Below are 13040 nucleotides of genomic sequence, written 5' to 3' on the forward strand. Positions count from 1 at the left end.
CTGTGCCATCGGTGTCCATCGCTTCCCGCTGCCACCACGGGCCGGGCAGAGCCGCCAGGGGACACAGTGCGTCCCTTCTTCCTCCCCACGCCCCACGTGATGGGCTTCCTGGCGAGACGTGAAGGCAGGAGCAAAGCCTTGGGCACCACGAGCCCGGGAAGACACTCCAAGGAGGGGGAGGCGTCGTAGCAGAGGCTCCGAGGTGGAGGCAGACTGGTGTAGGGATGAGGGAACGGAGCTGCCACGAGAAGCCTAGGCAAAATAACCAGGAGCCAGCCGACCCAGGCAGAGGAACCACCGTGGTGGGGTCAAGGAGCTACAGCTTCCCAGTGAAAGTCTTTAGGACCAGTTTTTGCTCCAAAATGTTAAGACTCTTAAAACGCTGTATCAGCCTTCAGTGTCTCAGACTTTGCTGCCAAGAAATCCATTGACGAACTGCTCCCACCTCACCCAAAACACCTGGGTAGTTTTACCCATCAGCTTTAGCACACACCTTCAGGCCTTACTTCCATGCAGCTCCCACAGCTGGCATGCCTCAAAACAGATCCAGTGTAGTAACCACATTGTCCCCATCCCACACTGCAGCACTTGACTGAACCCACACAGGATTTTCTGGTACCGTGAGAAGCTACATCTTCTGAGACAGACTCATTCTATACATTTTGGTCAGCACAGTTCACCCTAGAGGGCAAGAAAATGCCATTACTTGCCAAGCAAATAAAGAAAAGTGACCAAGTCCTTCAAATTTGGGTGACTTAATATTGATCTGTTATTTAGTTTTATCTCCATACAAAGCTCCACGTGTAATCAAATCACCCTCTTCCAGCTTCCCCAACAAGCCAAAGTTGGATGAGTTTCTAAAGTCCTTGAAAATTTCTATACTGGAAACATGTTGGAAAGGTAGAATTAGAAAGAAATTATAAATATGACTCTTTAGCCAGAAAGGCTAAGGAAGAAATACAAATGAAAGCACAGTTTGAATAATTCAAAGAAACCGGTCTGGTATGCCAGAACACATTCTTTCCCCCAATAAAACCAAGCTGAGACCCCTCTTCTCAGCCTTATAAGGAAAGGTCTGAAGGACCCTGAGATAACTAAAAATATGCAAAAACCAGCAATTTCTATAGGTCACACACAAATGTTACTGTATTAGTATACTTAGAAAGATTGGTTAGTAAAGGAATAGAATATTCAAATGTATAGATTATATAAGCAATTGTAAAGGAGAGCTCACTCTCTTGTCTCGCTCTTGTCTCTCTTGGTCTCTCTTGCCTCGCTTTTTCTACGTTCTTTTTCCTGCTCTTTCTGCTCTTCTTTATCCTTTTTTTTTGGCTCACTTCTGTTCTGTTACTCACTTTCTTAGCAATCTTAAGTCTTGAACTAATGTATTCATATTTTACCCCCTTTTGTATTGTTCCCTCTGAGCCTGCTTTGAGCTCTATCTACTGGCTCCTAGCAGGCTCTCTCTCTCTCCCACTCCCTGAAATAAACTACTAACATCTAACTCGACTATAGAGGTCTCTGCCATGTCCCGGACCATCCACATCCTGAAAGCGTCTCTTACAGAAACATAGCAGGACCTGAACAAAAATATGAAGTACAAGAAAGGAAATCTCAAGAGCAGGAGCAACATCACAATATCAAAGTGCATAAAAAGTAAATTTTGTCCAGAGAAAAGGAAAAAAAACCACATTTACAAGAGGCTCCCAATGAGCAACTGTCTTCAATAAGAGATCCAGGTAGTCATCCTGCGGCACTCCTTCACAGATTTATGACCCAAAAGGAAACTTCCCTCTATCCATGCCAGACTCCAGGCTAGCAGGTTAGGTGACTTTGGTGGAGTGCTCTTCAGCAGCACCCTGCATCCCATAGGCTGGCAGCTGTCCTTGGATGCAGCCCCCAGGAGAAGGCTGACAGGATCTCTCTACATCCTTGGGAGTTCACGTGCTTGGTTTTTTTGACTAACCACCACAAGCAGCTTAACTTGTCTCTTCAGTCAGATTCAGACCCCTTTAGTGTCCCACTGACTACAACCTGCTCAGCTGTCTTCTTAACACCTGACAAAAGCCCTTTGGCACTGTGCTACTGAGAATAGCAAGGAGGAACAGGAGTTGTTCCAGTGACTGCAGTGCCTCTGGGTTTGTCATCACAAGCTAAGCTCATATGGATTAGTCTGGCAGCAAATTGATTTCTACAACCCATCTTAAATGGAAGACATAGTCCTCCTTGGACAGAAAAAAAAAGCTACACAATTACCTTTTTTCTATCCATACTTTATTGCAGGTGTATATATAATTATTTATATTTTATTTTAAACAAGAAAATCCTTTCATGGAAAGGATAAACTTTTACCATTAAAATAGAGTGATTATAACATGAATATTTTACAAATATGTACAAATATTGGCAGCTAGTTTCTAACATCAGCTGATAAATGCTTACACACCAATGTCTACCAAACTATCAAACCCAAAAATAAGAGACCTTCTAAATCCAAACAAAAAATAAATGTATTACTAGCAGAAACAGGTGGTTTTGTTTTGTTTTTTTTTTAATACAAATACAAAAGTTGCATAATAGATATTCACAGTGCTCGTAAGATATCGATTCATTCTCAGGCTATACACAAAAGTGTCTGGTCTCCCCTTCATATGCGTACGTCACTTACAGTACTGGAGGGAGCTGCACAGACCACGGAGAGAAGATGGTCAGACCTGTAGAGTTTGCCTTCCCTACCAGCCATGAATAAATAAAATAATCCCCCAGGAATGTACAAGGCAGTGGATGCTCATGCAAGAGTCAGTTACACCGTTTTCAGGCATTGGTGCATTTTTTAAGTAGTGGCAGCAGGATTCCAGCACTTCACCAAATCCTTTGCATGCCTGCTAACTGCAAAACCAGAAGAGTGAGCTGCCTGGTGGCAATAAACACTTCCGTGATGTACTTAGGCTGAAGCAGATATGAATGTGATTGTCTTTGAGAGAAGGGTGCACATGGTGCACATGCATTTTATGATACTTTTCCAAACAACTATAACCACATAAAACCAGAATTTTGACCTTTTTTCCCTGTTAACAATCATTCCCAGAACCACAAGTAACTGTAAATCGGCATGGGTGGGAAAGCAACAGGTTAGCAGGGTCCTCACTCCAAACCTCCTCCTCATCTTTTTTGTGGACAGGCACTGCTGCAAGGCTGCTCCCTGTAGTACAGCCACTGGCCTCCTGAATCCTGGCCATGCCCATCTCCCGTGGCTTACAGCCAAACAAGACCCAGGTAACAGGGACTGACTGACAGTGGGAGGCTTGATTTCCTTTACCCATTTAGATCCATTTAGAAGAATTTATTTTGCATGCAGTAAACATACCTCAAGTATTTTGCGCAAAGGCATTTCGGCTTGGTTTGGAACAAAGGAAAAGAAGCTACAGTGAACACACAGCTCCTAATCGTTGATTACAAAAAGAAAGAACAGTGGGATCAAAGAGGGCACCAGTCAATTAAGTCATGGCTACAGTGCACACAGCTTGGGTTTGGTGGTAGATTCATCCCAGAGGATGCCGACTTCAGTAAATGCAGATGCACCTGCATGGCCTCTACATCACACACAGAAGTGGCAAGACGATGGACTTCATGGATTTGCTACTTTGATGACTTATGGGAATGCAATTTACCAGACAACTACTGAGCTTGCGAGCCCAGCATCAAAACAGCAGCTCAAACCTTCCTTGTTGTAGTCTGGCTATCTTCAGTTTTTGATGACCAACACTGCACAACACACACTTCCCCCAACCAGCAGAATAGTTTTCCTCTGCTTCCAGAGCTTGCCAGAACACACTAGATGGCTGTCAAAAGCTGGGCACAAAGCTGGGCCTTCAAGTACAAGCTTCCCAATGCTGGGAATTGATGAGGAGAGGAAATCAAACATATTTATTTGCATGTAACAAGGTAGCAGGATGTTTTCCACACCAAATATTTGAATCAAACAGCATAACTATGATTATTTCCTTAGTGAGAGCCAGCCCAGCCAGATCCACCACTCTCAAGATCACCAGACAAGTACTCTGGCCTGGCACACAAACACCCTACACTTCCACCATCATCAGCCCTGCAGCACACACACACACATTTGCATGACCTATCCATGACTAAGTAGGACACAGTCACTCTGTCTGTCCTTGCAAGGTGACTTTCTCCAGTCCTTACCTGCCTCCTAAGCAGAGGAAAAAAAAAATCTAAGGAACAGATTTATTAAAAACAAAGAAAAGAACATTAAAATATGAATCAAAGTAAGGGGTGATCATACCTGGACAAATTCTCCAGTCACACTCCTCTCTTCAAAAGCCAGTCAGTTAATGCTCTTGCCCTCTGTACATTCAGAAGCAGCCAAGGCATTTGCTTTATCTCCTCCCTATCTCTCCAACGATATAATACCAATCTGCATCACAGCAGTGGTAGACAGCTGACAGTCAGTTCCATTTGTTGCAATAAAGAAAAAAAACCCCAAAAAAACCACCACACACATTGTATTTGGCTGGATGCTTAGAACAGAATAACAACAACAAAAGAAGAAACTCCTGGAAGACCAGGTCTTGCTCCCAGTGCAGTGAATAAGCAATTTGTGTTCATTACAACTGAAGTAGGCCAGACACTTCCATACACAGCCCTCCAAATGTGCTAAGAGCATATCCTGGCCTGACAGCTGTTGGCAATGTTGCAGCAGCACAAAGTGAAGACAACCAAACTACCAGTACACTAAAATTGAGACCTGGACCACAAGAGAAAGGCAGAAATATGACATAGACTTTAAATTTCTGATTAATCCATTTAGACACAGTTTGCTTTACTAGCTCAGTGTCAGTTTTGGTCCACTGTTTTTTGGTTTTTATGTTGGTTATGTCACTGCCAAGGGTGCAGGCCACTTCCATTTTCTGCTCACACAGACACTTCCAAAGCCAGTTTTAAGTGCTACACTGATTTGCCCTGTAGCCAGGTCTGCAGAAGTGATGCCACTTACTGATAGAGAGCTGAATAACAAAGCCGCTCACCGTCTCCTGCAAGAACCAGAGTGACATCACATGTGTTAATGAGGTATATATTTCCATGATGAGCTGTTTCCTGGTATGGAAGAGCTCCAATCTCATTACACCACAAACTCCTCTGGGAGCTGGTCCTCTCCCAGAAGATCCAAGGAGAGGCAGTTCATGGATCGCTTCCCATAAAGAGCAGACTTGGTTTTGCAGTCCGCTGTGGAATACACGCAGCCGTAGACAGACAGCTTATCCTCGAGGCTGCAGCCGAAGGTGTAGCTGTGGGATGTGTCTGAAGACAGCGTGGCACTTAGCGATGGGTGCCGGCGCTTGTACAGGCGGATGTCATCCAAACTCTGGCTGTGCTGGTCCATGCAGCTCCGGCTTTTGGGCGATCTGACCTGCCAGTTCAGCAAGACACACGCAAACAGAAACAATGAACTCAGACACAGCCTAAGGATGCATGTGAAAAGTTTCTCAAAATTGTTCTTCCCCTCTTTCTAAAGAGCTTTAAAGAAGGGGCTGTGAACAATTCAGAAACTACAAGTGCATTAAGCTGCCCTGCCACGTTGAGCCGGGTCCTGATCTCTCTGCCCTGTGTCCTCAGTGTCCAGTACAACGGGTGAAACACTTGACAGATCCTGACACCTGCATGACCTCACACTTCTTGGCAGATCCATGCAGTTGTCCTCAAATGGACAAAGTGCACTTAACAAAAAACTACCCCAAGTGCTTGAACACACTGAGTAAAGTCTAATGAGCTGAAAGGAAGGTTCAGAAGGCAACCATGCAAACTAATGGGTTACAGTGTCCAGTAATTGCAATAGTTTCTACATAACACTGCTCTGCAGAGAGCAGCAACAAATCTTCAGTGATTCCCAGAGGCACCATCTTGCTAAACAAGCCTCTGTGAAGGAATTATAAACCATTTGAGAGTATTTCCAGCTTCAACATTTGCATTTTTTTCTTGCTTTCTCTCTTTAATAATCACCTCTTAAATGCTAATATTAAGGCTAATTTCAAGAATATAATTTTGAAATCAAGACATTTCTGTTGGCACCACAGAAAACTTCCTCCCAGTATTACTTCTCTCACTGCCATGGGAGGGGAATTAAAAATCTACCCTGAGGAAATCATGTGCTTGCTGGCTCAGCTGTACTTCAAGAAATAGGAGTATGTTGCACTGTCTGGTTAATGCTAAGGAAACCCTGCAGCTTTTTTTTACATGGCCTTGTTAGGAAAATGTCGATAGTTTTCTAAGGAGGCACCAAGTATGTGATGCACAAAAGTGGCAGCCAGGTCTTTGCAATCATACAGCCAGCCCTGTGTTGAGCAGAACCATTTTTATAAAACAGATGCCTCATGATCATTTAACAGCATAAGCATGATAACATTAGTAACTTTAAAAACATTACAGCTTTAAGCAAGATTCCTACTTCCACCCATGAGCTTTTAAGTCTTCCACTCAAATAGAGGACTAAATTCATTCTGATTTTTACTGCATTGTCTTCAGCTTTGGAAAAAAATAACAAAGATTTTAATTAAATCTCCTACAGCACTTTATGGACTATTTTGCTGATAAATAAAAATTTCTTATAATTTTTGACTGGGTCCAGAAAGAAACATGGAAAATTTTTTAGTAAGTCCTAAAAAGTGATTGAAATCTTTGTTAAGGGTTTTAGAACTCTCAGCAGATAAGGCAAATTTGTTTTAAGAGAGGGAAGACAGGATAGAGGTGCTTTTTTTGTGGTTTTTGTTTTGTTTGGTTGGGTTTTTTTTTCAAAAAAATGCAACATTTCTACCCCAGTGGGTACAGCTATACTTTGAAAAGAAGCCTTAAAAAGACATTTTTAATAGCTTCCTCCAAATATAACTTCTTCTGTGACGTACTTTACCATATATAGTTTCCCTTTCTCAAGTGTTTGATGAAAAGAAAACTTTGAGAACAAAGACTTCAGTACACACAGACTATAATCACACAAATGATATAACAACTAGAGCTTGAGCATCTGGTTTTGCTCTGATGTAAGCTACTTCTGCCTTCAAGATGATCCAAGTCTGCAACTCATATCCAAACTGCATAGATGGTCTTTGCTCTGTATTGCATTGAAAATCTGGAAGTGGCTCATTTTCCATGTCCCATCTGGAAGACTAAGGTAGATAACTGGCTTGTGAGATCTCCCTGCTGATTCCTCCAAACCTTTCTGTACTATTCTGAGCCCAAATGCTGCTCTCATCCTATTCCTGAGAGCAGTAGCTGGCCAGCATCTGGTTTTGATTACACCATGTAAAAATCAGTCAAATCCAAACTAATCCAGGTGTCCTGATTTACAGCTATCTCCATTACACAAGATCCCAGTTCAATGCCCTCACACAGATCCTCCTGCTGAGCAACCACTCCCTTACCTGGTGAAGAGATTCCACACTTTGGCCTCTCATTTTGATTAGTGTGACTTGCACCACAGACAGAGATTCCTGATTTATAGCTGCAAAGAAGAAGCAAGAAGTGAAAACCATAGCAAGTTTGAGGTTTTGTGGGCTGTAGAAAAGGCAAGTTGCTCTCACAGGCCACATTCAAACAGTCCTATCTTAAGGTAACTATGCATCATTAAGCACTCTCAATACTCCAGGAGTTTTGCTCACAAGTACTCATTTTTGGCCCTAAAGATCAATGTCTGAAAACTTTCAAGAAAACAATTTCTTGACAACTTGTCCCGTTTTCACCCTTCTTGCTTTGCTGTAAAGGCTGTACATACTAAGGCCAGACACAAGCCACAAAACTTTACCTAAGAATTCCTGTGACCATCCCATTATTATTCTGTGGTTGAGCCCCTTGGCTGTTTTGTGGCATACAAGATATTAAAGCATATTCCTTCCCTACAAAAGGTTTACCTCAATTATCTTTTTGTCATTAACCGAATATAAGCTTGGCACATTTAGAGAAGGGAGACTTTGAGGAGCACAGAGGAGAGCAGCGCTGTACAACACAGAATGCTGGCCTGTAAACGCTAGATGAGCTGCCTGCAAATCCTGTTGCAGTAGGGCAGTAAATAGCACTGGCAGCTGTTTGGAATGAGATAAGAGTTTTCGTAGATCCCTCAGATTATGCCTGTTGCTAGAGCCTTAAAGAACAGCATTGCGCAGCAGCAGAAAGCCATCTCACCTTGGCAGCTAGCAGCATCTAGAGGCAGGGATTCAACAGATCCTCCCACAGTGGCCTCCTCTAACTGGTCCCCCTCTAAAGGCTCATCTACAGGCATCTCCTCTGGCTCATCTACTGCCAGCTCAAGCTCTAGGAGGAAGAGAGCAGCAGGAGAATGGTTAGCATCACTCTTGTGCTCCAAGCTGCTGTCTCTTACTCCCTGCCCTCCTGCAGAAGACAAAAGTCAGCTCAGAAGTTGCTCCACATATCCAAATTCTTTACCATCATCCTGAGTGTCATCTTCAGCCCGCCCCTTGCTGCCGCTGTCAATGCCAGAGCTACCGTAGCTGATGGTTGAGCTGCAGGATTTCTCCTTCCTATGCACCCGGTCAATGCCAAAGGGCTCATCCACCGACATTTCCACAGACACGCGGTGCCTGGAGTCAGCCTCGATGCCCGAGGTGTGTGAGCTGCCGTGGCTCCCTGTGGACTGGCGTGAGAGGCGGTTATCCCTGCGGCTGCCCCCGCTGCTCCCGCTGCCACGGGAGTTCTTGTCGCACGGGTCCAGGTCCATGTCGAGAGTGTCACTGATATAGGACTCCCGGTAGCGCTTCTTCTCTGAGGAACAAGGAAGGGAGAAACCAGTCAGAATTTTAAGGAAGTGGAACTGAATATATTCAGGAAGTTCTGTTGGCACCAGCCAACAACTAATAAATGACTGCTGCAGCTACTGAACAAATAAGGGAGAGCTTTGTATTTTGTTTGCTCAACAGATGGATGCTCGGGATGTTGTAAAAGCATTAGTCATACCTGCAGTAAACCCAGCATCTCCTACATTAGAACAGGCAGTTATGATACAAAAAACAATAAGTTTCAGAGTGAAGGTCAGTAACAACAAAGCAAAACAAGCAAACAAAAAACAGGAATTACTTAGTGAACATCAGTGCTCAATCTTTAAAATCAGATGCACTGATTGGTTCTTGAAGTACCCACCACTGCATGAAGTCAGCTAAGAACAAGATTCCTGTGGCTAGTATTTATTAATGATTTATTATTTCTCCCATGGCTTGTATATGCTGAGGGTGGTTGAGAAATCCATGAGACACTAATGGACACAGAACGACCAAGGGCTTTTTGCCCACAGGCACTTGATCATCCTAGTGAACGTAGCCTTTCTACAGGTGATTGGCACGTGCCACTGGTTGCACAAGGCTCAAGGCCACTGCTGTAACCCCACTGAAGGGAAAGAGAGAAACCACTTGAAAGGAGTTATTACCCCTCTACTGCTCTCACACAAACACACTTTCTGATCACAGTCTACAATGTGGGAGCCATAAATACTTCTTAGGAATGGACTGGAAACATACCTAACACCTCTGTTTCTATCACTGGCTCCCTGATAAGGCAGAAACACCATTAATTAGATGACAGTAGGCACCATGAAACAGGAGAGACTAACACACTGTACTCTTCCTCTTATCAAATTCATTTGAGTTTTCCCTAACATACCTTCAGCCTCCTCCAGTTTTTGGATTTGCTTCAAAACTGGCTGAATATTCAGAAAGAGCCGGTGGCTATTGCTGAGTAGCTGCAGCAAATGGCGTGACCTGAAGGGGCAACCCGTGTAGTAAACCAGTTTCCGTGCAGAGGGCAAACCATCTGGCTGGATTTCAAATTTTTTCCCCTGCACAAAGAGGAAAGATGCCAAAGAAATGAGCAAGAGCACATTTTCAGCCACACAGCTACCAGAGATAGCTGTGGTCTTGTGCATGCAAGTGACAGGACCTGGGGGAGCAGCACGGGCAGGCCGACAGCTTTGCCACAGCCCAGGCTGGCAGCCACTGGCAGATGGCCTCCATTCCATCATACTCACCAGAAAGGCCAGCTTCCCAATGTGTGACCAGGGAAAGTCATAGAGGAGTTGGCGAACGTGATTCACCTCCTGCAACACATCAAACTCAGAGTGACACAGGGACTGGCAGGTACAGGGTGGAGTCAGCGATGTGCAAAGAATTTGCAAACAACCAAGAATTTGAGATATGTGGAGCCTGGTGTTCACAGGGGAGGCAGAGGAGCCGCTGTGAAGGGGGAGGACAGGGAACTGGGGAGAGTTAATGCTACACCAGAAGGCTTTCACAGCAGTCTGTTACCTGATAGATGTGCATTCCTCTCAGGGTCAGGCCCAGGATAACTGTCGGTCGATCCTCCTTCTTATCCTAAAAGAACAGAAGAGTCAAAGGTTAATCTACAAAGACCACGCTCTTGTTCTGGCACCTACTGCAGGAGAGGTAGCAGGACTCCTCATCGTGCAGATGCCATCAGCTCATTTGGTTTTTATTATGTTTGTAAAGTGCACCTTGCCTTGTTGACCCCTGAAATACCTACACCTAAAAGCCCCTCATGCTGGGAGGCTCAGGCATTTCACCAGCATATGTCCTAGCTGCCCTGGACAGGGAGTCCTGTAGCTTCAGTGATTTGAGAGTATGGACAATTACTGTTCTCAGAGGTACCTTGTAACCTCTCTTGTAAATACATGCTGTCTCTGCTGTCCCCATGAACATGCACCACTCTTGCTCACCAGGTGACAGAGAGCCCAAAGCAGAAGTGGAACCCATTCCCTTCTCCTTGCCACAGCACTGCTGTTCCCATCCAGGGATTTGCTAGATCTTAGGTGTCCCTTGGCTGGAGGGGAGCTAATCAATGCCCAGTTACTGGGACTTTCATTCTAACATTCAACCTTGGTGTTGGGCGTTTTTACATGAGTTTTATTACCTAAGTTGAAATACTGACTTTTAACTCATGCTGCATCTTGGTATGATATACTTGGTCTCTAATCAGATTCTTTTGCTTGAAGACCAAAAAATATTATAAACTAGTTCTTTCAGCCTCTCCTACCACAGCAGAGTTAGGGAGGGGAATGCATGCATTTTTTGTTAGGAGGAAAAGCAGAAAGAAAATTTGGGGGTAAAAATGTATGGGCTCACAGAGCTCAAACTTTACATCACAACTTTATCTCCTCATCTGGCTTACAAGATGTAAGCCTTGTGCCAACACATTAGCTCACCCTTTGCCTCTGGTACCATCCATGTCTTCAGTTCAAAGTCACTAAGAAATATTTATTGCCTCCTAAGGACAAAGAGCTTCATAAATCAGTACTGGTCTGAATGAGATCTATGGAGTGTGTTGTGGGTTTTTTTTCAGTTTCCAACCTCAGAAGAAGCCATGAGGAGGGTGTTAAGACAAAAGTGACTGCTTTTGAAATCTCAGGGCAGCCAGCACACCAACACCTTCACCTGGCACCCCTCTGCACTTGATCAGGAAATCTGTGACCCAAGCATCACCTAGGAGGAACACCTCTCACCACAAAATGAGATAACTGTGTCACACGGCAGAAATAAGACATATTAAGGATCAAACAACACATGGAAGAGTACATAATGCCTAAGTTCAAGCCAGACAGGAATTTAAATATTAAGAGCAACTAATTTCACAGCCTTGGTTGCTTTTGGATATAAAATGTATCATGTCCTGCCAGCTGGATTTCTTATGGCATTCAAGTGTAACTAACTCTCTCATGACTGCATCATTAACAACATTAAGAATCAAAACAGAGAACAAAAGAGGTAGGTGAGTATCTGTGGTTTACAAGCAACTAAGCCTGGACTACTGATCAAAACTTATTTTCTCTTGAAAATGCATGTTTCTTCAGTAACTAGAGCTGCCAGGTATGTTCAAAGGACATGGATACTTCCCAGACATAATTCCCACTGAGCACAAAAACCCAGAAAGTTTAATTATGAGTCTGACAGAGTATCTCCATTTGGAAAAAAGGATCAAGCCATTCCTAATTGCACAGACAAGTTTCACTCACCTAAGTGGAACATAAAACTTCTCTTTAGTTCTGTCTCTAAGATCTAAACACTCAGCATGTGAAAATGAATCGCCTTCTGTTTAAACAGGTTTGGGTAAGGAATCTAACAAGCAACAATGCAGGAATCCAAAGCTATTGAGAAAAGCATACAGCTGAAAAAATGCCAACCACTCTGGCAGGGTTGGAGAAGGAATGGAATACGAAGGTTGGAATGACTCAGTGTCACCTTCAGTTATTACACAACATTTGTGTGAAAGCTGGCCGACCTCTTGTCATTTTTTCAATGAACTACAACAAGAAAAAAAGAGGCTTCATTGATTTCCCTGGTGCAATTCTACTGGCAGGCAGGGACAAATACGAAGTTTTGCCATTCCTGTGGCCACTTTCTTGGCCGAGGAACAAAACTAAATTCCAGCTATATCTGTATATTGGCAACAGATTTGTTTGTGGGGACAGGCCTCATTGGCTGAGCATTTTAGATTTGTTTGGCCTCTCCAAATCAGAGGCAACCATCCCTCAAACAAACAGAAAAAGAAAAATGCCATGGTGCACTCAATTAATGATGGGAGAGAAGTTCAAAATAAGAAGCTCTTTGTTTAACCTTCTGCAGCCTGTAGAAGTGGACAGGCACATCTTCCAGCAGGCAGGACTCCTTAATGAACTTCAGCACCGCTTCCTTCGTGCTCAGCCCTTGCTGTTCTCGGTGCATCTCTGGGGCATGTTTCAAGATGTAGTCGCTCCCCCTCTTTGCAATTATCTAAACCACAAAGAAAACAAACAGGTCAGCAACTCTTCAGCAATCCCCATGAGAGGCAGCTGTGATCAACAGCAAAGCAGTGGCTGGAGGTGGAGGAGGTTCATATATTCCCTCAAGATGTTAGTCCGTGTTTGCCTCTACATCCCTGGAGGATAAGCATTTAAAGCAGCTCAGATGACACTGATGTCTCCAAACAGATCCTAGTGGCAAAACTGCAACAGACCAAGACTACAGAGGTCATGT

The 13040-nt window shown here is 43.9% G+C and overlaps 1 protein-coding gene across 2 annotated transcripts in view; it reads right to left on the minus strand.

Moving 5' to 3' along the window:
• Positions 1–2257: 2257 nt before the first annotated feature.
• The window catches only part of FRMD1 (FERM domain containing 1), a 41384-nt gene continuing 30601 nt past the window's right edge, over positions 2258–13040 (minus strand). The window contains exons 7-14 of one of the 2 annotated variants that reach the window (XM_015623374.2): positions 12642–12797; positions 10320–10385; positions 10043–10111; positions 9679–9853; positions 8452–8787; positions 8191–8319; positions 7434–7513; positions 2258–5428 (exon numbers count right to left, since the gene is read on the minus strand). In XM_015623374.2, coding sequence (XP_015478860.1) covers positions 5141–5428; positions 7434–7513; positions 8191–8319; positions 8452–8787; positions 9679–9853; positions 10043–10111; positions 10320–10385; positions 12642–12797 — 1299 coding nt within the window. In that variant the 3' untranslated portion in view covers positions 2258–5140. The remainder of the gene's footprint in view (positions 5429–7433; positions 7514–8190; positions 8320–8451; positions 8788–9678; positions 9854–10042; positions 10112–10319; positions 10386–12641; positions 12798–13040) is intronic. The other variant, XM_015623377.2, reaches the window with a different exon arrangement.

Source organism: Parus major, chromosome 3 (assembly GCF_001522545.3).
Source record: "Parus major isolate Abel chromosome 3, Parus_major1.1, whole genome shotgun sequence".
NCBI classification, from domain to species: Eukaryota; Metazoa; Chordata; class Aves; order Passeriformes; family Paridae; genus Parus; species Parus major.